Source organism: Grampus griseus (assembly GCF_964374135.1).
Source record: "Grampus griseus genome assembly, chromosome: 16".
Lineage (NCBI taxonomy): Eukaryota > Metazoa > Chordata > Mammalia > Artiodactyla > Delphinidae > Grampus > Grampus griseus.
In genome coordinates this window covers 60,034,800-60,056,760 of record NC_139010.1, presented here as the reverse complement: position 1 = coordinate 60,056,760, position 21,961 = coordinate 60,034,800, and the positions used below count along the sequence as shown (strand labels likewise).

The window sequence follows — 21,961 nt, the reverse complement described above, 5'->3', positions numbered from 1 at the left end:
AACAAGATCGTAGGAAAGGAAGCTACAACTTTTCTCTTTGGTTTACTGGGAAAACTTGGATGGCTATTTTTTTTTTTTTAGTTGCATTAACCTTAATTTAACTTATCTAGTAAGGTTTCTTTAGCCTGACTTAGTAAAAATTGGGTAATAGTCTTCATCCCTATAAGAAAATGTGTCAAGACGTTCTTATCTTTCCTTGCCTGATTAAATTAATTCATATTTCAATACTCTGCTCAAGCACCATCTCCTTTAGAATGCCTTTCCCAAGTTCCCAGGTTGGGCTAATGCGCCTCCTCTGTGTGCTCTTGGTACCTTTGGTCTACTCTTTGTCAGTCTAGCCCTTACAACATCGTAATGAGATTGTCTGTCTGTGGTATGTGTCTCGTCCACTAATCTGTAAGTTCCTTGCTACCTGGGATCAAATTTCATTCACCTCCCCCATTGCCTAGTAGGTATTCAGGTGTTTGCCAGACAAACTGAACTGTCGAGTCTTGGGCTGTGCTATCGAACCCTTAGCTTCAGATACCATAGGACTTTCTTCTAGGGACAGAGTGTTCCTTCACTATGTGAGAAAGCAGTCAATTTGCAGAGTAAGGGAGGGGGAGAAGATATAGAATTTCTCTCTTTCTAAAATGGTGCATACAGGATAAACAAAGTCCTGTAATCACTTTAAAACTAAATCTCTCCTTTTCGTAGCATCACCGTTTCAGGAGGAGAAAAGCTTACCATTATTTCTGGTATATTGGAGAGAAAGCAGCTAATAACTTCTTCTTGAGCATAAAACAATTAAACGCAGCCTCCCGTAGAGGCAGTCTGCCAGAGCCGACCGCCTCACCCTCCACATGGGCTTCATCTTCTTACTCCGGATTTCATAGACTCTCCCCCAAAGACCTTCATCTTGTTGCACTATTATGATGAATGTGTGGAGCTGGCTCTTACCCCCTGGTTTACTAGCTCTTATTGGAGGTGCTGTCAAAGAATCAGGCCTCAAATTTTTCCTCCCATTAAGTCCTCTCCTGGGCAGCGCTGCTTGGTTCTGAGTAGTAGTCATCTAGTCTCCTCTCCTTTTCCCACCTCCCACTGCCTTTGAACGTAAGGAAACTGCAGGCCCTGTTGCAAACAAAGAGGTATGGTAGAAAGTAAGGCTGTAAATCATTTTTACCACAGCTCTTTGTTTGCACTTGTTCTAGGCCTAGAGAGGAGCTCAAATACATGATGTGAGACCTCCATCAATTTTGGTCACAAACCCATTCCATGTCATTTCCTCGATAGGTTGGTCATGTCTGTCTCGCAGCAGTGTCTCTGGGATCTCCTCTCTATAATGAGTTAGAGATTCATTGGTTTCTAAACACACGGGCCTTACCTACTTGCCTGTCTACTCTTAACTACTCCTCTGAGTGATAACCACATGGTCTCTGATGAGTATTTTTAATGTGTTATATGATTTTTTAATTTGTCTCCGTATATGATTTTTAAATTTGTCCCCGCAGGGACTCTTACAGCCTTCCTCTTGTAAGGGTTTCTGTTGAATAGACGCTCTCTGGGTCTCTGACTTAGTCGGCTGCCATTTAGTCAGTTTGAGGCTTTTATTTTGACTCTTATAAATTCTTTGCAGAAAAAAATAGGGCCAAAGGTACATTGGGTACCATTTGTAAATCTTAGGATGATTGATAAATACCCATTTCCTTTAGCAAACAGTGGATTTTGTTCAATAATAGATAGTGATTAGGTTGTTGAGAAAAATAGCTTTGGAGCTAACTCATTAATAATGCTGATATTGAGACTGCTATTAATATTGAAAAAACAATATTCCTCAGTAATATTTCTTTTCCTGTGGAGAAAGTATATTGCAACAAAGTTTTAACTTTTCCCGTTTCCAGTGAGAGATACCATCAACTTCACCTAAGCAGAATGGTTCAAAACATTGAACAGTTTATTTATTCTTCATTTACTTCTTGATTTACTAAACTATCCTATTCTTCTTACTTTATTACCCAGCTCCCCTGCTTTTTCTCCGACACCCATCCTTTCTACCTCTCAAGGCTCCTTTCTCTAGCCAGCCCTACCACCTGCCCCTACTATTTACACCCAGTCTTCTTAGGGTAAATCACTTGTGCTAGGGCTTCTCTGAAGGCAACAGAGCACGGACAGAGCAGGTGAAAGCAGCCTGCTTTTTCAGAGCTGACAAGAAAGGCAAAGCTCTCTGTCACAGTGGGTGGGCGAGCAGTCAGGGCCGAGTAACGCTGCATCTCAGTGGTTAGCACCTGCAGGCTCAGAGCTGACAGTGCACTGTAATAAGATTCATCTCTGTTCACTTAACTGATGTGGGCTTTATGGTAAATGTTCGCCTGCTTAATTACTTTGGCAGAGTTGCTGATTGCCTTTTCTGAGGAGTTCTAAAAGATCCCCCTGGGATGGAGCATAAACCCCTTCTCATGTCTTTTAATTTCATTCTTTACTTGGAGTACTTGAAAACCAGTATGTGATCCATATGGCCAGTATCCTCTCACTCCTTTACATGAACATCAGGACCACTCCTTTCTAGCATGGTGTCTATATGGCCCACACTGGACCAACTCAGAAATCTTGACAGCCTTCTTCTGTTTTCATCCACGTGAGATCCCCATTCTTCCCTCTCCACCACTGATGTATATGCACAGCTCTTCTCATTTAGTTTGGAATCCATGTGCATCTTTTTCTCTAACCAGTATGGGATCCACAGAATATTTCCCTCTCTCCCCAGTCTAGCATGTGATCCATTAAATTAATTTCCTTCTATTTTTGAAGTGATAGGAAAAGAAGCCTAAGTTAGTCAGTTACTATTTTTTTTTGCCATTCTGCCCCCCCCCCGCTCAAAAGTTATAAATGCCTTATAATAAATTGATTAATTGCACAAATGGGAATGAGGTATAATTAAAATACTTCCAGTTTTTGGCACATGTCAGTTTTTTTTCTTTAAAGTTCTCAGGTCACATTCAGGGGATTGGAATGTTCACGATTAATTAAAAGTAGATCACTTCTTGGGGTTTTGAGCTATCTCCACTGCCCCAGAAGTCCTCCCAGGTATGTATTAGGATTTTCCTGTATCCTGAGTAGGGCAGAAAATCTATTAGACATTTTTACATGGCCCATTTTGTTCCTTTATATTCACTAGTTTCTGAGAGTGTAGAGGGGCCTTGCTTCTGGAGACAGGAAATCCAGGGCTAAACTACTAATTGCAGAGGCTATCAAAGGTTTGCATTCTGTAGCCCCAGGAACTCTGCCAGCAACTGCTGGCCTGCCACTAGAGACAGAGTAAGGGAATCTGTAGCAGAGTAATGGGATCTGAGCAGACGTAGGCTAATCTTGTAGGTGTTTTGTCCTAGGAAAGTTTTGGGGCCTCTGTTCATTTATTGAGAGAAAGCTTTGATAAAAAGCAGGCATTTCTAAGGGACGTGGATTAAGTGATGTCTTTTATGGAAATGTAGATGGTCCATTTGACTTCTGTGGTTCCTTTATCTCCTGTGGTTCATTCTTCTCCATTTACATTCATTGTGATTATGGAAACAGTGAAACAATGTCAGGCCAGTATCTAAAGCAGGAAGGAATTCTGTTTCTGTCTCATGGCAGTGCTGGAAGAGATAATTTAGCCAAAGTGTAAAGCCCATGGCATCTTACTTGGCTTAAATCTATGGTTTGGGGCCACAGTAACTATAAATTAGCTCAGTTTTCAAGCAAATTAGCTATAACCAATTGCTTAATTTCTAGCAGGTGATGAGGCAGAAACCTACTTTGGGCAAAATCATGCATCAAGGTAGAAAGCTCAAACTGCCAAAATGTGTAGCCGTGCACAGCTTCAGAAAATGAGGCCACTGCCCCTCAGGCCATGTATGTTTCATACACATTAACTCTTTCCTCTTTCCTTCCAGTTAATGAATTGTGAACTTTCATTTGTCCAATGCAGATACTGGAAAAATATTGTCCAGTAGTTGTAAGTTACCTAGTGTGACACATGTGTTTCTCACCTAGAAATCAAGAGGAATACTGACTTAAATCATTCTCTAATTTACTATGGTGTAGTATGAGGCATTCTCTATTCCATTTCCTTCAATCAATAAATTTATGTGTACAAATAAATCAAGTTCTCTTGGCCAATTTACAGACTTGGATCATTGAATAAAGCAAGCAACTAGAGGAATTGGCCAGTAGCTCATCCTTCCTGATGGTTGTCAAAGTGCCTTCTATAGTAAGGGTCCATTTTTGTGTCTCTGGTCCTGAAAAGAATGGCCACAGGAACAACAGTATAAGGAAGGGGATAATTGGCCTGAAAGCGTTAAAACCTAGTACATAAGGAATAAGTTGGAGGAAAACCCTAACAGGTCACTTGCTGAAGTTCTGACTAGATAGTGTCAAAGTGAAAAGGTTAAAAGGTATTCTTATTTGAGGTTTCATTTTGTTTAATGTTAATCAGCAGAGTCTCTGAGGCTTGTAATACACTGCTGTTAAAAGGCATCAAGGGAAATTGCTTTTTTGGTTGCTGTTGAATTGGATGGGCTGAGATTCATTGACTTCATGAAGAGGGAAGCTTATTACTGCATGAAATGGGAATATATGAGGCAATTCTGAAGGTGAAAAGAAATGTTAGTTTAAAGTTAAATAACGTGGACTTCTCTGGTGGCCAGTGGTTAAGAATCTGCCTGCCAGTGCAGGGGACACGGGTTAGAGCCCTGGTCCAGGAAGATCCCACATGCCGCAGAGCAACTAAGCCCGTGCACCACAACTACTGAGCCTGCGCTCTAGAGCCTGCGAGCCACAACTACTGAAGCCCTCGCACCTAGAGCCTGTGCTCCGCAACAAGAGAAGACACTGCAATGAGAAGCCGGCGCACTGCAACGAAGAGTAGCCCCCGCTCGCCGTAACTAGAGAAAGCCCACGTGCAGCAATGAAGACCCAATGCAGCCAAAAATAAATAAATAAATTTATAAGAGAAAAGAGTTTATGAAACATTAAAATAAATAAAAGTTAAATAACTCAACCTCAGGTAGACAATTTTAATCACCCCCACATACCACTCAGTTATACCTTCAACCCTTTCTCAGAGGCCAGTCTTGTAACCTGTATGTTTGAAGGTTTTCCAAGTTGAAGCAGTTATGAACATGATGGTTTTCTTGTCTTTTTTTTTTTTGGCCATGCCGCATTGCACGTGGGATCTTAGTTCCTTGAGTAGGGTTCGAACCCGTATCCCCTGCAGTCCTTCAGTGGAAGCACGGAGTCCTAACTATTGGACCGCCAGGGAATTCCCCTGGTTTTCTTGTTTTTAATTCCAGATATCTGGGAATATGCTCTGTAGTGTAGATCACTGGACTGCTCTTTTGGGTCTAGGAAAAGAGAAGATGCTTGAGGGGGGAAAGTTTCCTTTAGGGCAAGTTATGGTTATATAGGAAAACACAAAACAAAGCTTTGGAAAGGAAACCCAACCAGATGAAGAATACCTCTCTGGTACTCAGAGGTTGATGTCTTGCCCAAGGTCATGCAGCCTAGAAATGGGGGAATCAGGATTTTAACTCAGGTCTAATGCCTCTAAGGCCTTGCCTTTTACATTATATACATCATGTTGTTCAGGGAAACAATGGTGCTTTAACTGGGCTTTCCAAAAGGAAAAATAAGGCTTTGGCTTTTTAGTGATAAAGAAAAATAGCATTCCATGTGAAGAAAACCATGTAAGCAAAAGCATGACATCCAGGTGTACATGTTTAAGCAAGTATTTGAGAATACAGGACTATAGCTCTTATGAGGCTGGGCTTGAAATCCATATGTATTTTTATCAGGCTTCATATATTCACCCATAATCAGACTCTTTAATGTAAATCTGGTAGCCTTATAGGAATAATTTTAGGGTGAAACTTTTAGGAATCTTCCTAGTATGTACCATGTTGAGTATACCAGTTGTTTCCTCCTTCCTTGGAATCAGAGCTTATAGAAACTTTGCCTGTAAACAACCGTTGCCTGTTTTTCTCCTTTATGCCTGAAGGATTTACATAGCAGCTTTTAGAGACAGTCGGTTTTCTTCAAATGTCTCAGTAAGGAAACAATCACCATGTTCTGAGCTTCTGGATGAAACTATTATTTATTTGCTGTTCTATAAAAGACCCTTAAAGGCTTCTGTCTGTGGGAGATAGTTGGGATTGTGAGAAATTGCATCTTAGGAGGATTTACTTTAGATTCACATTGGATATGAGGAAGAATACACATTTTCTCTTAAGCTACATTGCCTAGTAACATTTCCATGCATTTCCTGGGTAAGCTGGGCATTAACTGTGTCTCAGCCAGCATCCACCCAGCACTGGGGGAAAGAAAGCTGCTTTGCAGAGTCATGAGTCAGAGAGAATAAGTTAAAAATGGACCAAGAAATCCTCAGCCAGTTTGTAGCTCAGCCTTGCTGTTCCATCTGTCCACTTCATTTTGCTTCAGTTTATGTAAGTGACCCCTGTCTTCAGCAGTCAAAAGTTGACAGTTGCATTGGAGGGTGGCCCAGATTCTTGCCATTAAAGGTGCTTTGGGTGCAAAGCCATCCCTTATGGTGGCTGACTTTAGCAATTTCTCTTTCTGTGACATTGTCTGTTTCTTATTCCTTTTCCTTTTTGGGACTTTCCAGTTCAGTAGCATTAGGAGATCCAGTACCAGAGTATAACATACTCCCCCACTCCTCTTCCATCCCCTACCCCCAAATAAACAAACAAAAATTCAGGATTACTTTTAGAAGATATTGGATTACTTTTATAAGAAATGCCAGAAAGCTTTTCCCTAGCCTCCTGGTATGACTTGAAAGGAAGAGAAAGCTTTACTGTCTTCAGTGACAACTTTTGTTCCTTCATTGGGGGACAGCTGTTCATGTCTGAGACACTTTTTCTTCTGGGATGGGGATAAAACATTTTTATTGTTATTTTCATACTTTTGGAGAATAGCTGGTGATCATGGACCTCCTTACTTGTGGTAAGACTGGAAAAAAACCTTCTTAGACTTTCATTTATTCAGTTTTACTAAAGGCTTGGGAATATATTGGTGAGCAAAATAAATTTGGTCCCTGCTTTCATGGAGCATTTAGTTCCAGTTTGAGGAAAGCTGGAGGTTTGTTAAGAAATTATATTCCCATTCCCCACTCAGTTCTACCTCCAGACTCCTTTCCCTTTCCTTGGGCCTTATTTCTTTAAATCCTCTTCTTAGTCTTAGATGGATGGCTCTCTCTGGGTAATGTGGGCAGCTCCAGCCATCTCTCAAAAAAAAAAAGTGGTCAACAGTGTTGAGAATAGGAGAACCTTCTTTCTTCCTCACCAGTTTACCCCCAACATTTTTTTTTTTTTTTTTTTTTTGGCTGCATCGGGTCTTAGTTGCCATGTGCAGGATCTTTGTTGAGGCACGCAGGCTCTTCGTTGCGGCACGTGGGCTTCTCTCTAGTTGTGACGTGCAGGTTTTCTCTTCTCTAGCTGTGGCACGCAGGCTCCAGGGAACGTGGGCTCTCTAGTTGTGGCTCGCGGGTTCCAGAGCACGTGGGCTCTGTAGTTTGAGGCACACAGCCTCTCTAGTTGAGGCGCACGAGCTCAGTAGTTGCCCCACGGCATGTGGGATCTTAGTTCCCTGACCAGGGATTGAACCTGCATCCCCTGCATTGGAAGGCAGATTCTTTACCACTGGACCACTAAGGAAGTCCCTAATTTATTTTCTATCTCTACAAATTTGCCTATTCTGAACTTTTCCTATAAATGGAATGGTACAATATGTGGCCTTTTGTGTCTGGCTTCTTTTACGTAACGTAATATTTTCAAGGTTCATTCATATTGTAGCATTTACCAGTACTTCATTCCTTTTTATGGGTGAATAATATTCTCCTGTAGCTCTACCACATTCTTCAGGTAATGGACATTTGGGTTGTTTTTTGGCTATTATGAATAATGCTGCTATGAACATTTGTGTACAAGTTTTTGTGTAAACATAATGGGTTCATTCTTTTGGACAAGTATGTAGGAGTAGAATTTCTGGGTCATAGGGTAACTCTGTGTATTAACATTTGAGGAAATGCCAAACCACTTTCCAAAGTAACTGTACCATTTTACAATCCTACCAGCAGTGTACGAGTGTTCTAATTTCTTCCTGTCCTTACCAACAGTTGTTAACTGTCCTTTGGTTATTGCTATCTTAGTGGATGTGAAGTGGTGTCTCACTGGGTTTCTCATCAGATACATGATTTGCAAATATTTTCTCCCATTCTGTGGGTTGTCTTCACTTTCTTTCTTTTTTTTTAAATTTATTTCTTTATTTATTTTTGGCTGCGTTAGGTCTTTGTTGCTGCGTGCAGGCTTTCTCTAGTTGCTGCGAGTGAGGACTACTCTTCATTGCAGTGCGTGGGCTTCTCATTGAGGTGGCTTTTCTTGTTGTGGAGCATGGGCTCTAGGCACGCAGGCTTCAGTAGTTGCGGCTCGCGGGCTTCAGTAGTTGTGGCTCGAGGGCTCTAGAGCGCGGGCTCAGTAGTTGTGGTGCACGGGCTTAGTTGCTCTGTGGCATGTGGGATCTTCCTGGACCAGGGCTCGAACCCGTGTCCCCTGCATTGGCAGGCAGATTCTTAACCACTGAACCACCAGGGAAGTCCCTCTTTTCACTTTCTTGATGGTATCATTTGCAGCACAAAAGTTTTTAAACTTGACCTACTTTTTCTTTTGTCAGCTTGTGCTTTTGGTATCCTAAGAAATCATTGCCTAATCCAAGTTCATGAAGATTTACTCTCATGTGTTCTTCTAAAAATTTTATAGTTTTTAGATCTTACATTAAATCTGTGTTCCATTTTGAGTTTTGTTTTTTTTTTTTGGTCACACCACATGGCATGTGGGATCCTAATTCCCCAGCCAGGGATCGAACCCATGCACCCTGCATCTGAAGCACAGAGTCTTAACCATGGGACCAACCAGGGAAGTCCCATTGTTTTTTGTTTTTTGGCGGTACACGGGCCTCTCACTGTTGTGGCCTCTCCTGTTGCGGAGCACAGGCTACGGACGTGCAGGCTCAGCGGCCATGGTTCACAGGCCCAGCCGCTCCGCGGCATGTGGGATCTTCCCGGACCAGGGCATGAACCTGTGTCCCCTGCATCGGCAGGCGGACTCTCAACCACTGCGCCACCAGGGGAGCCTAGGGAAGTCCCATTTTGAGTTAATTTTTGTGTACAGTATGTGGTAGTGGTTCAACATCATTCTTTTGCATGTAGATTTTCAGTTGTCCCAGCATCACTTCTTGAAAAGACTCTTCCAACTTAATTGTTTTGCCACCTTTGTAAAAGAGAAGCCTTAATCTATTTATAATGGCTGTTTTCTCATTCATTGCCCACTCACACCTTCCTCTTCTTCCCTATTCCTCCTCTCCTTTCAAGTCCCCTTTTCCAAAATACTTCTTAGCATGAAAGCTTTCCTTTGGCAAAGATAGGTTTTGTTTAAATACCTGAAGGGCTGATATTAGATAAAAACCAATCTCAAAATGCAAACAGGGAATTCTCTGGTGGTCCAGTGGTTAGGACTCTGGTCTCACTGCCGAGGGCCCAGGTTTGATCCCTGGTCGGGGAACTAAGATCCCACAAGTTTTGCAGTGTGGCCAAAAAAAAAAAAAAAAAAAAGAAGAAAATAAAAGGGAAAATGCACATCTCTTTCTTTGCCATGTATGGTGCTACGAACCCTGCTGCTGATAACCCATATGGCTACATTTGTGGCATTTGATTGGAACTTTGTGGCATAGGACCCTCAAAATGATCCTCTTCTAGAAGAGAAGGATACAATAACCTGAAATGTAAAGGATATAAAGAGAGGAAGTCACCAGCAGCATGAGAAGCTGATTTTATCCACTCTACTACTTTGCTAAGACTGACTCTGGCTTGGGGTCTGCTTTGTCCAAATGCCAGGGTCTCTGTGGAGAGTAGAATATCCACGTATTTGTCTTCTCAGCTGCCATAACAAAATACCACAGACTAGGCAGCTTAAAAAATAGAAATTAATTTTCTCACAGTTCTGGAGGCTAGAGGTCCCAGATCAAAATCCAGCAGGGTCAGTTTCTGGTGAGGATTCTCTTCCTGGCTTGCAGACAGCTGCCTTCTGGCTGTGTCCTCACATGGTGGAGAGAGAGAGATCAAGCAAGCTCTCTGTTATCCCTTCTTTTAAGGACACTAATTCTGTTGGTTCAGTGCCCCACCCTTATGACCTCATTTAACCTTAGTTACTTCCATAAAGACTCTCTCTCCAAATATAATTACATCAGAGGTTAGTGCTTCAGTATGTGAATTGGTGGGGTGGGGGCAGATATTGTCCATAACAATTCAGTACAAACCTAGTGGGGATGCCCTGATTAAGCCTGTCCTAGCTTCCTGCTCCTACAAGACATTTCTCCCTCGTCTCTTCAGTTACCTTCTTTCCTTACTGACCTTCGTTTTCTACAAGGCTAGTCAGGGGCAAGGAACTTGTGTCCTTCGTGCAGTATTCACCTTCTCTGAACCTGCCCTTTTTGGATGGAATGGGTAGGGAGGGACTTGAACTCATACTTTGATCATTCATCTTCTTTTTATTTATTTATTTTTTTGTTTTTAACATCTTTATTGGAGTATAATTGCTTTACAATGGTGTGTTAGTTTCTGCTGTATAACAAAGTGAATCAGCTATAGGTATACATATATCCCCATATCCCTTCCCTCTTGCATCTCCCTCCCACCCTCCCTATCCCACCCCTCTTCATTCATCTTCTGATAGAGAAAAAATTGCTATTTCTTCTCTGGAACGTCAAATTTTAGACTTTAGCACTAGACAGTTGCTACCTGTCAGGTGTTGATCAGTGAAAATGAGAGAGCTTCTTTAGAATCTCTTAGTAGACCCCTCCCCCTTCTCCCAGATGGTCAGAAGAGATGATAGTAAATCTTTTTTAAGGTGATATCAGTGGGAAGGAAAGCCTAATGAAAGAGAGAGATTCCTCCTTCATCCATAAATCTGGTATTTCATCTTTCTCCTACTGAGAACTAGTCAGGCATAAGTTTAATTCTGGGACCGTGGCCAGGTGGGGAAATGTGAAATCACAACCCAGGTGAACCCTGGTAGCCTCCAAACTTCCTGGTGAAGGAGAAACTAAGTATTTCAGTCACTGCAAAGGTATGTGTCACTCAGTGTGGGCTGACTTAGCCTGGTTTTGGTGTTTTGTCATCTCTTTGCTGTCTCAGAACATATTTCCATTTCAACAGTATGAAGTCCTGAGAACTTTAATAGGAAGCTTCCAAACCCTCTCTGAAATACCCTGCTAAAGAGCATGGAGGGAGAACAGCCAGTGTCAGTCTATTTGTCTTACCTCTTAGGCCTAGTGCCCTGCACCTGCTATCTTCAGATCAGATTAGTACTCAGATTTTACAGATAACAATCCCAAATAAACAGCAAGAAAAGTAAAGCAGGGACGTATACTCTGTGTCCTTTGTGGGTACTGAATTAGAAATTATTAACTGGATGTACAGTGTTCCACCTCTCTCAGGTTTCTAAACAGTCCCTTAACTTGCCTGGTGGGAGACCTTCCATCACTTGCTGAGATCTGAAGCTCTGGGACGAGAATGTCACAGGGCGGGTTGGAAGATGATTTTATCTTCGTTCCAAATATAAATTCTCAGACTGGCAAATCTGTCATACCCTCAGGATAAGTTTGCCCAAACAATATTAGCATATATGCCCTGCAGTATCAAGCACAGGGCATCCACAGACCCAACTGACACTTGGCAGGTATAATGGTGACAAGGGAAGGAAATAAGTGTACTTTTTTTTTTCTTTTACTAGAGTCTTTTTTTAACTTTATTTATTTTTGACTGCGTTTGGTCTTTGTTGCTGCACACGGGCATGCTCTAGTTGCGGTGAGCAGGGGCTCTTCATTGTGGTGCGTGGACTTCTCATTGCAGTGGCTTCTTTTGTTGTGGAGCATGGCCTCTAGGGCACGCGCGCTTCAGTAGTTGTGGCATGCAGGCTCAGTAGTTGTGGCTCGCAGGCTCTAGAGCGCAGGCTCAGTAGTTGTGGTGCACGGGCTTAGTTGCTCCGTGGCAGGTAGGATCTTCCCAGACCAGGGCTCAAACCCATGTCCCCTGCATTGGCAGGCAGATTCTTAACCACTGCACCACCAGGGGAGTCCCAATAAGTGTACTTTTTGAAGATAGTACCTTCCAATTTTTTCTTTCTCTCCCCCATTCCCTCTCTCCTCCTTTTCTTGCTCTGAGCGCCTGCCCCCCTCTTTCTTTCTTCCCTCTTTTTCTTTTTCCTTTCTCTCTCTTTTCTTGCTTCCTTGCTTTATTTCTTGGCAAGAAAATTCTTCAGATAGAAAGGGAATAGAGTTACAGCATCCCCATCTGTTCCATTCCCAGGGATTATTTAGTTGTCCAAATTTCACCAGCTTCTCTGGATTGCCAGCTGGGCCCCAGTGGCTGCTACCGTCCCACCCAGACAGACATTAGGGTTTTTTGGAGTTCTCTGTTTTCCAAACCTAGGCAAACCAAAACAAAACAAAAAAATCCTAGTTCAGTCAAGTCAGGATTTGTTTTTTATATAATTTAATTTAATTTATTTATTTATGTATTTGGCTGTATTGGGTCTTCGTTGCTGAGCACGGGCTTTCTCTAGTTGTGGTGAGCGGGGGCTATTCTTTGCTGCGGTGCACGGACTTCTCATTGCAATGGCTTCTCTTGTTGCAGAGCACGGGCTCTAGGCACGTGGTCTTTAGTAGTTTTGGCACGCAGGCTCAGTAGTTGTGGCGTACGGGCTTAGTTGCTCCGCAGCATGTGGGATCTTCCCAGACCAGGGATCGAACCTGTGTCCCCTGCATTGGGAGGCAGATTCTTAACCACTGCACCACCAGGGAAGTCCGAGTCAGGATTTTTTTCAAAAACATTTTTTTACTAAGAAATTTAAAGGAAACCTTAGGAAAAAACAAACCTACAAAAGCATGAAATAGATGTATTTACAGAATGCAGATTCTGTTTTCCAAAATAACTGAGATCTAATTGTAGATTGATTTGTATATTGTATTTCCTTTTCTCAATCCCATCACTTTTGCATGCTGGACCCTATGACTCAGACTACAGTGGGTTAACTAAGTTAGTACTGCTGCTAGGTTTGGTGGGATTCTCAGTTCCCTAAACCTGCCCTCCCATCTTCTCATTGGGTTTAGCCTCCTGGTTTTCTTTTCTGCTCCTGGACTGTTGTCATCCTTGCCAATACCCCCAAACGTTGCCTTCTGAATGAGAAAAATATTTGACACCCCACTTGGTCACAATGGCTATTTGGGATTTAGACCAAGCCCCACAACCTTAACTTGCAGATAACATCTCTACCCTTTGTCCTAGCCTCTAGAAAAATAAGTTAGCAAAACTTGCCTCTTGCTCCTGACCCATTTCTGTCCTATTTGATTTGTTCATTTATTGAATATTTATTGAGCACCAGCTTGTGCCAGGCATTGTGCTAGATATTTGACATTGCTTTGTTATATAAATATTGCAAGAATCCTCTTAAGGTTTAGTTCATTCTTTCAACAAACATTTATTGTATGCCTACAATGCACCTTTCCTAGATACTGTGCTAACTGCCAAAGTAGATATTATTATTCCCGTTTTTTTCCTCTGGTGAGACATACAGCTTCCCAAAATCGTTCAGGAAAACAAGTGGCCAAACTAGAATTCCAAACCATAGTGGGGTTTTTTTTGAAGTTTCTGGTTTATACTTATATTAGATTAAATGGTTTTATAATCCTTTACTATCAGTAAGTTATATTAAAAGAACATATTGATTTCTATTATGCTATCCAGACATACACATTTTAATAAATTGTTTATTTTGGAATAATTTTAGAATTATAGAAAAAGTGCAAAGATAACACCCAGAGTTTCTGTATGCCCCTCAGCCTAGTTTCCCCCATCTTACATTACCATGGAACATTTATCAACACTAAGAAATGGGCATTGATACATTGCTAATAACTAAACTTCATATTTTATGTGGGTTTCACCAGTTTATCCATTAATGTCCTCTTTCTGTTCCAGGATACAATTCAGAGTTATCACATTGCATTTGGTTGTCATATCTCCCCAATGGTCTCTGGTCTGTGACAGTTTCTCAAGTTTTGTTTTTCATGACCTTAACAGTCTCGAGGAGTACTGGCTAGGTATTCTGTAGAATGTACCCCAGTGTGGGTTTGTCTGATGTTTTTCTCACGATTAGATTCTGAGATTATGGATTTTTGAAAGTATATAACAGAGGCGAAGTGCCCTTCTCATCAGATCATACCAGGCGTTACATGACAGCCACATGACATCACTGGTGATATTCACCTTCATCGCTTGGTTAAGGTAGTATTCGCCAGGATTCTTTACTGTCAAGATACTATTTTTACCTTTCGCTACTCTTCTTTGGAAATAAGTCTAGCCTACTCTCAGTGGGAATGGGAATTAAACTCCACCTCCTAAGGAGGAGAGTATCTACACATGTTATTTGAAATTGTTCTGTTAGAAATATTTGTCTGTTCTCCACATTTCTTTAATCACTTTTATATCACTAAGGACCCATGCTAACCTCTGGTCTAAAACCTGTGCTTTTTCTGCTGTACCAGACAAGAAATGACAAAGACCTATACTAAGACATTTGTTTCAGGAAAATTTATTTCAGATTTCAGAGGTTTTTAAAAGGTAGATTTGGGGCTTCCCTGGTGGCGCAGTGGTTGAGAGTCCGCCTGCCGATGCAGGGGACACGGGTTCGTGCCCCGGTCCGGGAAGATCCCACATGCCGCGGAGTGGCTAGGCCCGTGAGCCATGGACGCTGAGCCTGTGCGTCCGGAGCCTGTTGCTCCGCAACGGGAGAGGCCACAACAGTGATAGGCCCGCGTACCGCAAAATAAATAAATAAATAAATAAATAAATAAATAAAATGTAGATTTGATAAGACTTGGTGACCTTGAATGTGACAGAGTGGTGGAGGAGGGAGTGTTTGAAAACACTCAGATTTTGGTTTGAATGGCTGGAAATAAAATTTTGGTTTGAAATATTAACTAACAAATATGATGATTGGTTGTAAGCTTTGATAAAGCTTAGCTTCTTCAGAGACTGTATTTAGCCTATGTGTTACTGAATGCCCTGTTCTCCCAAGTAAGATCAGAGCAAACTACTACTTTTCTTTCTGACTGAAACACCAGGGCCCCCTAGTGGACAGCCCCCTGGGTCCTGTTTCTTGTCTAAAGGATGCTTGGTTTTGTTTTTTGTTTGGTTGTGAGGTTTTTCCCTAGTTCATTTGCAGAGCAGAGATGCTTGATTCTGTTCTCTGTCTAATAAATTATTAAGCCCTTCCCATTTTAAAGTGATCAGTTCACCCCGTGTGACCTCATGTTCCTAAGAGGACAGTTACTCTCTGACAGTTACTCCCATGCTCTCATACTCTAAACCAGAAGGTAGTCGATACTTGTTTTTAACTCATTTATCCTCTTATTCCATCTGGTGCTATATTAATGTTAATTCTTTGTTTCAGAGCCATCATCAACCACTTTAACCCCAAAATTGAATCCTACGCTGCTGTGAATCACATATCCCAACTGTCGGAGGAGCAGGTAAGCCACTACTTTCCTCATAGTGACCCTAGTTTGTGGCTAGCATCAAGCCCTCTCTGATGGCAGAGAGATTCTATGACTGAGCTTCTAATGGGAGTGGCAAGAGCTAGGCTGCTAAGAGGAATTAGTAAGGGGTTTGTTGGTAGTACTTTAAATAGAATGATGGCTTCTGTTTTTGTGCCATATGAAGGGTTTGCTTAATTATGTAGAAGATATGTAGGTGAAATTTTGGTGAATTGTTATTTTAGAGTGGGTGATATGGCATTTCTTCTTTTAATTTTAGGCAGAGAGTCATTTTGACTTTTGAAAATAAGAAATGAAAACTTAGCAGTGGTTGAAACTGCCAATTAGAAAAACCCTGAGTTCAGCTTAATTTGAGGCTGTTTGGCTCCTTAAAACATGAGCCCTCCTTGGGGCAGATTTTCCTTAGTAATTGAGTTCTAATTTGCCTTGAGCATTTATTTCGGAGCAGGTTTTTCTGTGATATGGACCAAGTTGGAGATGCAGATAGTGTTGTGTGTTTGTTTTCCTTGAGTCTGGCCTGATTTCCTCTTCTCCCAAAATGCCTGTACTCGGCCCTGCATTATATAAAATTACAGATGGGGCTTTAGCGTAGCATGGTATTGAACTTGATGTTTCAGAATGAGACTCTTGAGTCTTGTTTTTAAAAGCACAAAATGAGGCATGTATTCACACAATCTTCCTTCCTTCCCACCCTACTCCCAAGTTGGAGGGCCTGGGTATTCATGAGGTGAGAGTCCAGATATAGGCTCCAAACCAATTAAAAAAAAAACACCTATGCTCTGCGCTCTCTTTTTTTTGCCACTGAGCCTCTTGCTGGCAGGGCCAGCCAGCTAGCTGTTGTGTGATTGTGTGTTCAGTGTTCCTAAAAGCTGTTCCGCTCACCAAATGAGGCACCAAGCAAGCCTTTTGCCTAACAGACAGCTTCTCAGTATTCCTACCAGTGGCTCTTTCCTCAGCCAGATGGATAGGACTCAATTAGTCTATCAGTTATTCCCCTTGACATATTTGTTCTCTTTTGTGAGGCCAGCTGTGAGAATCCATCCTCTTATTTAAACCGCTTTGATAAATGGCTTTCATTTTCTTTTTTCCTCTTCTGCCTATGGAGCAGTCCTAAGTCCTGTATAGGACTTTGATGCCACTGCTCTCTGTGAGGTGCTTCAAGATCCTACCTTTTTCCTGTTGGACCAGTTCAGATCAGTTTTATTATATCATTTTTATGCAAAAGAATTCAACATCTTGAGTTTTGTATAGTGAAAGAAAGGGTGACTTTCTTACCACAGTGAGCTCTGGTTAGCCTAAAAGCTTTTTAAAAAAAAAAAAAAAGGAAGACACATTTTCCCAGTCAGCCACGTGCAGTATTCATCCCTCAGCAGCTTGGGAAGGTCAGGCTGAAATCTTCCTACAGCAGTAGCAGCCACAGACCAATAATAAAAATCCATTCTGGCGCATGAGGCAATCTGGAAAAGGATGATTAACAAGCACGTGTCCTCACCCTTCTCCAACTTCTTTCAAAGTTAAATGAAGTGATGAAAGTGACTCTCAGTAAGAGTCCACAAGCCAGAGATGAGGCGACTTCTATAGAGTGAGAGAGTACACAGCCCTATTTGAGAATGATGAAGGGATAGCACTCTCAAAGATTTATTTTCTTAGTAAATAATTGCATGCCTGCTGTATACAAAGTGTGGTCCTGGGTAGTAGGGATCAGTGGTGAATAATCTAAGTGTAGTCCTTGCTCTCATGGAGTTTTTGTATATTCATTACCTCTCTTAACAACTCTTTTCACTTGGGTAGTGGGGGAAGGGTGATAACTATTCTGGGACCCTTTTCAAAACTGCCCTCAAAATAGTTGTTGCTTCTCTTCCCTAACTGACTCTGAAGGGCAATAAATGACAGCATGAGGGTGCACTTTGGTTTTATTCTCAGCATATCAGATTAAAAGTATTTTGACTCCTTGTTAATCTCCAACATGTCTTGGAGCACTTCTCTCCCCTCAGTTATGAACATTAATGCTAATGTCACTAATATTAAGTGTATTCACAGCTTCTCAAAGAACTGGCTTTGGGATGCAATAGAGCCTGGTGGTCCAGTGATTTAGACTCCACGCTTCCAATTCAGGGGGCTTGAGTTCAATCCCTGGTGGGAGAACTAAGATCCCACATTGCCACTTGGCCAAAAAAAAAAAAAAGAAAGAAAAAAAGAAAAATAGGGCCTCAGTTGTTAGCAGCAAACTAAGTAGAAAGAAAAAATCAGGAACTTAATCCCCATCTAGATTCTAAAGTACTCCTAAAGTAAAGCCTAAAGACCATGGATAGACGTTAACTGGGATTTATAGCACTTAGTAAGATAGCAGACAAGAGAGGGCTCTTTGCTAGATCTGCCTGCCTAGGCTGCCATTTTCTTCTGGCAAGAGGTTTAGTTCTGGCAACCCCCAGCCACATTCTAGTGTGTGTTTGAGGCATTTCAAGATGATATTTGTAAATCCATTATTGCTTAATAAACAAAGCCCAGTCTTTCACACTGGGGTTTCTTTTCAGATGTCCAGAAGATAGATGACATTTTTTATTACTTCTCATTGGCTTCATGGAGGGCAAAGCTTTTTAATCAGTTAATACCCTCAGTGTGACTGAATGGTCATTCATTTTCTAGTGTAATAAACTGCGTGCATTTTTTTTTTTTTGCGGTACGCAGGCCTCTCACTGTTGTGGCCTCTCCCGTCGCGGAACACAGGCTCCGGACGCGCAGGCTCAGTGGCCATGGCTCACGGGCCCAGCCGCTCCGCGGCATGTGGGATCTTCCCAGACCAGGGCACGAATCCGTGTCCCCTGCATCGGCAGGCGGACTCTCAACCACTGCGCCACCAGGGAAGCCCCTGTGTGCATTTTTATTTTGTATACACAGGTGTCATATTTGTCTGGAGTTGATTGTGAAGCTTGCTCATTTTGACTCCTTTTGTGTGTGTGTGGTAAAATCTGCATAAAATTTACCATTTGAGTAGTTTTTAAGTGTATAGTTCAGTGGCATTAAGTGCATTCACATTGTTGTGCAACCATCACTACTGTCCATCTTCAGAACTTTTTCATCATTTCATACTGAAACCCTAAACCCATTAAACAATGACTCCTCATTTCCTGTACCCCCAGCCCCTGGTAACCACTATTCTACTATTTGTCTCTATGTACCTGACTATTCTAGACGTCTCACAGAAAGTGGAATCATACAATATTTGTCCTTTTGTATATGGTTTATTTCTCTTAGCAAAATGTCTTCAAGTTTTGTCCATGTTGTAGCATGTATCAGAATTTCATTCCTTTCAAAGCTGAATAATATTCCATTGTATGTGTATAGCACATTTTGTTTATCCTTCTAACCATCGATGGACATTTGGGTTGTTTCCACCTTTTGACTATTGTGAAGAATGCTGCTATGAATGTTGGTGTTTTGAGTCCCTGCTTTCAGTTCTTTTGCGTATATACCCAGAGGTGGGACTGCTGGATCAAATGGTAGTTAATTCTATGTTTAATTTTTTGAGAAGCCATCATAGTGTTTCCCACAGTGGCAGCACCATTTTACATTCCAATTTTTCCGCATCCTTGTCAACACTGGTTGGTTTCTGATTTTTTTTTTTTTTTGCGGTACGCGGGCCTCTCACTGCTGTGACCTCTCCCGTTGCGGAGCACAGGCTCCGGACGCGCAGGTTCAGCAGCCATGGCTCACGGGCCCAGCTGCTCCGCGGCATGTGGGATCTTCCCGGACCAGGGCAGGAACCCGTGTCCCCTGCATTGGCAGGCGGACTCTCAACCACTGCGCCACCAGGGAAGCCCATTTTCTGATTTTTTTGATAATAGCCATCCTAATGGGGGTGAAGTAGTATCTCCTTATGGTTCTGATTTTTATTTCCCTAATCATTATTAATGTTGAGCATCTTTTTATGTGTTTACTGGCCATTTGTTTATCTTCTTTGGAGAAATGTCTCTTCAAGCCCCTTGCCCATTTTTTAATTGGGTTGTTTGGATTTTTGTTGTTGAGTTTTAGGAATTCTTTATATATTCTAGATATTTATCCTTCATCAGACATGTGATTTGCAAATATTTTCTCCCATTCTGTGGGTTGCCTTTTTACTATGTTGACAGTGTCCCTTGATGGACAAGTTTTCAATTTTGATGCAGTCCTGTTTGTCCTTTGGTTGCCTGTACTTCTGGTGTCGTCATTACTAAATCCAGTGTCATGAAACTTTTCCCTTATGTTTTCTTCTAAGAGTTGTATAGTTTTAGCTCTTACATTTAGGTCTTTGACCTATTTGGAATTAATTTTTTGTATATGGTGTTTGGTAAGGGCACTTTGACCACTTTTTGTATTTCATGTATCTTTATGAATAAAGTTTATAGAGAAGGTACAACTTGCTTTTCCAAGAACTGTGAAACTACTCCCAGTTTATTCCCTACTGGGTTTGCTTGTCTTTAGTACATCTTATAAAAACTGTCCTTCAGGCCCCTTGCCCACCCTCAGCTGAGATTTAGCTCCTTTCTCTTCTCAGTACGGCTTGTTGGTAAGCATCTGTCCCTAGCTGGTAGAATCATTTGGCATGCCCCTATCCCTACCAGTGATACGCACCCTGATTTTTATTCTCTCACGAGGATAGCTGAGTCACACAACCTGTGGCATTTTCATAGATAAATCCCAACGACCCTTTTGTTTGTACTAAATAAATGTGGAAGGAAGGTATTTAAGAGAAACTCTAGACCCCAGACTAAATCTTGGGTTTGGATACTTTGAGGATATACTGTCTTGATGATGCAGTGCTCCCTGCAGATAAGTATGTTGCAATAGAAGAGCTCTTCAGGGGGTTCTCCTCCCTATCCTGTCCTACCCTAAACTCTTATATACTCCCTGTCCTTTATTCCTGCTTTTCAAATTAGGAAAAAGACTTTTTTATTACTGGCTGCATCCTAGTAGAATTGAGTCTACACTCAACAGATCTGTCATGAAATTTTTTGGAATACTGGCTCACAGGTTTTTAACCCAAAGTCCAAGAATAGGCTTTAGAAAGTTACTGCACACTGAAATTGTGTAAAATTATGCATATGTCCTTTTTTTTTTTTTTCTTGAAGAGGGCCCATCTTTCTTAAAAGTCTCAGTCAGGGCTTCCCTGGTGGCGCAGTGGTTGAGAGTCCGCCTGCCGATGCAGGGGACGGGGTTTGTGCCCCGGTCCGGGAGGATCCCACATGCCGCGGAGCGGCTGGGCCCGTGAGCCATGGCCGCTGAGCCTGCGCGTCCAGAGCCTGTGCTCCGCAACGGGAGAGGCCACGGCAGTGAGAGGCCCGCGTACCGGAAAAAAAAAAAAAAAAAGTCTCAGTCAGCCTTTGACCCCTTCAACACATTTCTTTTTAAAGAATCACTGGCTTAGGTGCCTTGAATAGTACCTCATACTTTCCTTGCCCCCAAAGCCATCAGACCTTTGAAAATGCCCATTGAAGATCTTAAGCACCTTTTAAACTATTCACTATTTGTTTTGGTTTGCAAATGCTGTGACATTGATTTATATCAGCTCTAACTTCCTTGTAGGCAAAAGAGGGATTCATAGCAGAACTTTACAGAAGATTCTCTAGAGCCCTGAATATCTAGAGTACATAGTGGCAATTTAGGATTCAAGTCAAAACCTTCCCTGAGCACCTGATTCCTTAAGCTTTCAGTCATACTTATGACCAATTTTGTGCCATTGAAATATCCCATTGGAAAACACTTTTACTTTTACTTTCTTCAGCCTTCATTCAGCTATCAGTATTTTAGCATTTAGTGCTTTGTGCTTTAGATTGAGCCAGGCATTTGAGGGATACAGAGGTATGATAAAGGGCCTTTGTTCTCAAAGGATGGAGTAAGTGCAAAAGATGGCTTAAGGCAATTTATTATCAATAGCCGACCAGTACTAGCAATAGGATCTGTGTGTTCCTGTTGGAGAAAGATCTCTGCAGGTTGTGGTGGTCAGGAAAGGCCATGTGGAAGAGAGAAGAAGTGAGTTGGGCCTTGAAAGAAGAAGGGTAGGAATTGGATAAATGGAGAGGCACAGATTGTAAAATGTACTCAAAGCCAGGACCTGAAAAGGACAGAAAGAGTGGAGAAGAGTCCCAGAGTTTCTATGCCTTGTCCTTGGGTCCCAGGGCACCCAGGGGCTGGATGCCTTAGAAATATGATTCAGTCATTTAAATTGTTAGCACATCTTCCATAAACCCTAGTGCACTGACTCTCATCCCTGTCCTAATTGTTCTGCCTTTGATTCAGTTCACAAGCATTCATCTCAAAGGCCTAGTATGAGCCAGCCTCAATGCTA

The 21,961-nt window shown here is 41.9% G+C and overlaps 1 protein-coding gene across 2 annotated transcripts in view; it reads left to right on the top strand.

The window, feature by feature from the left end:
* Positions 1 to 21,961, top strand: part of ARMH3 (armadillo like helical domain containing 3) — a 170,410-nt gene that overhangs the window by 123,144 nt on the left and 25,305 nt on the right. For both annotated transcript variants that reach the window (XM_082673335.1, XM_082673334.1), the window contains exon 24: positions 15,534 to 15,612. In XM_082673335.1, the coding sequence (XP_082529461.1) occupies positions 15,534 to 15,612 (79 nt within the window). The remainder of the gene's footprint in view (positions 1 to 15,533; positions 15,613 to 21,961) is intronic.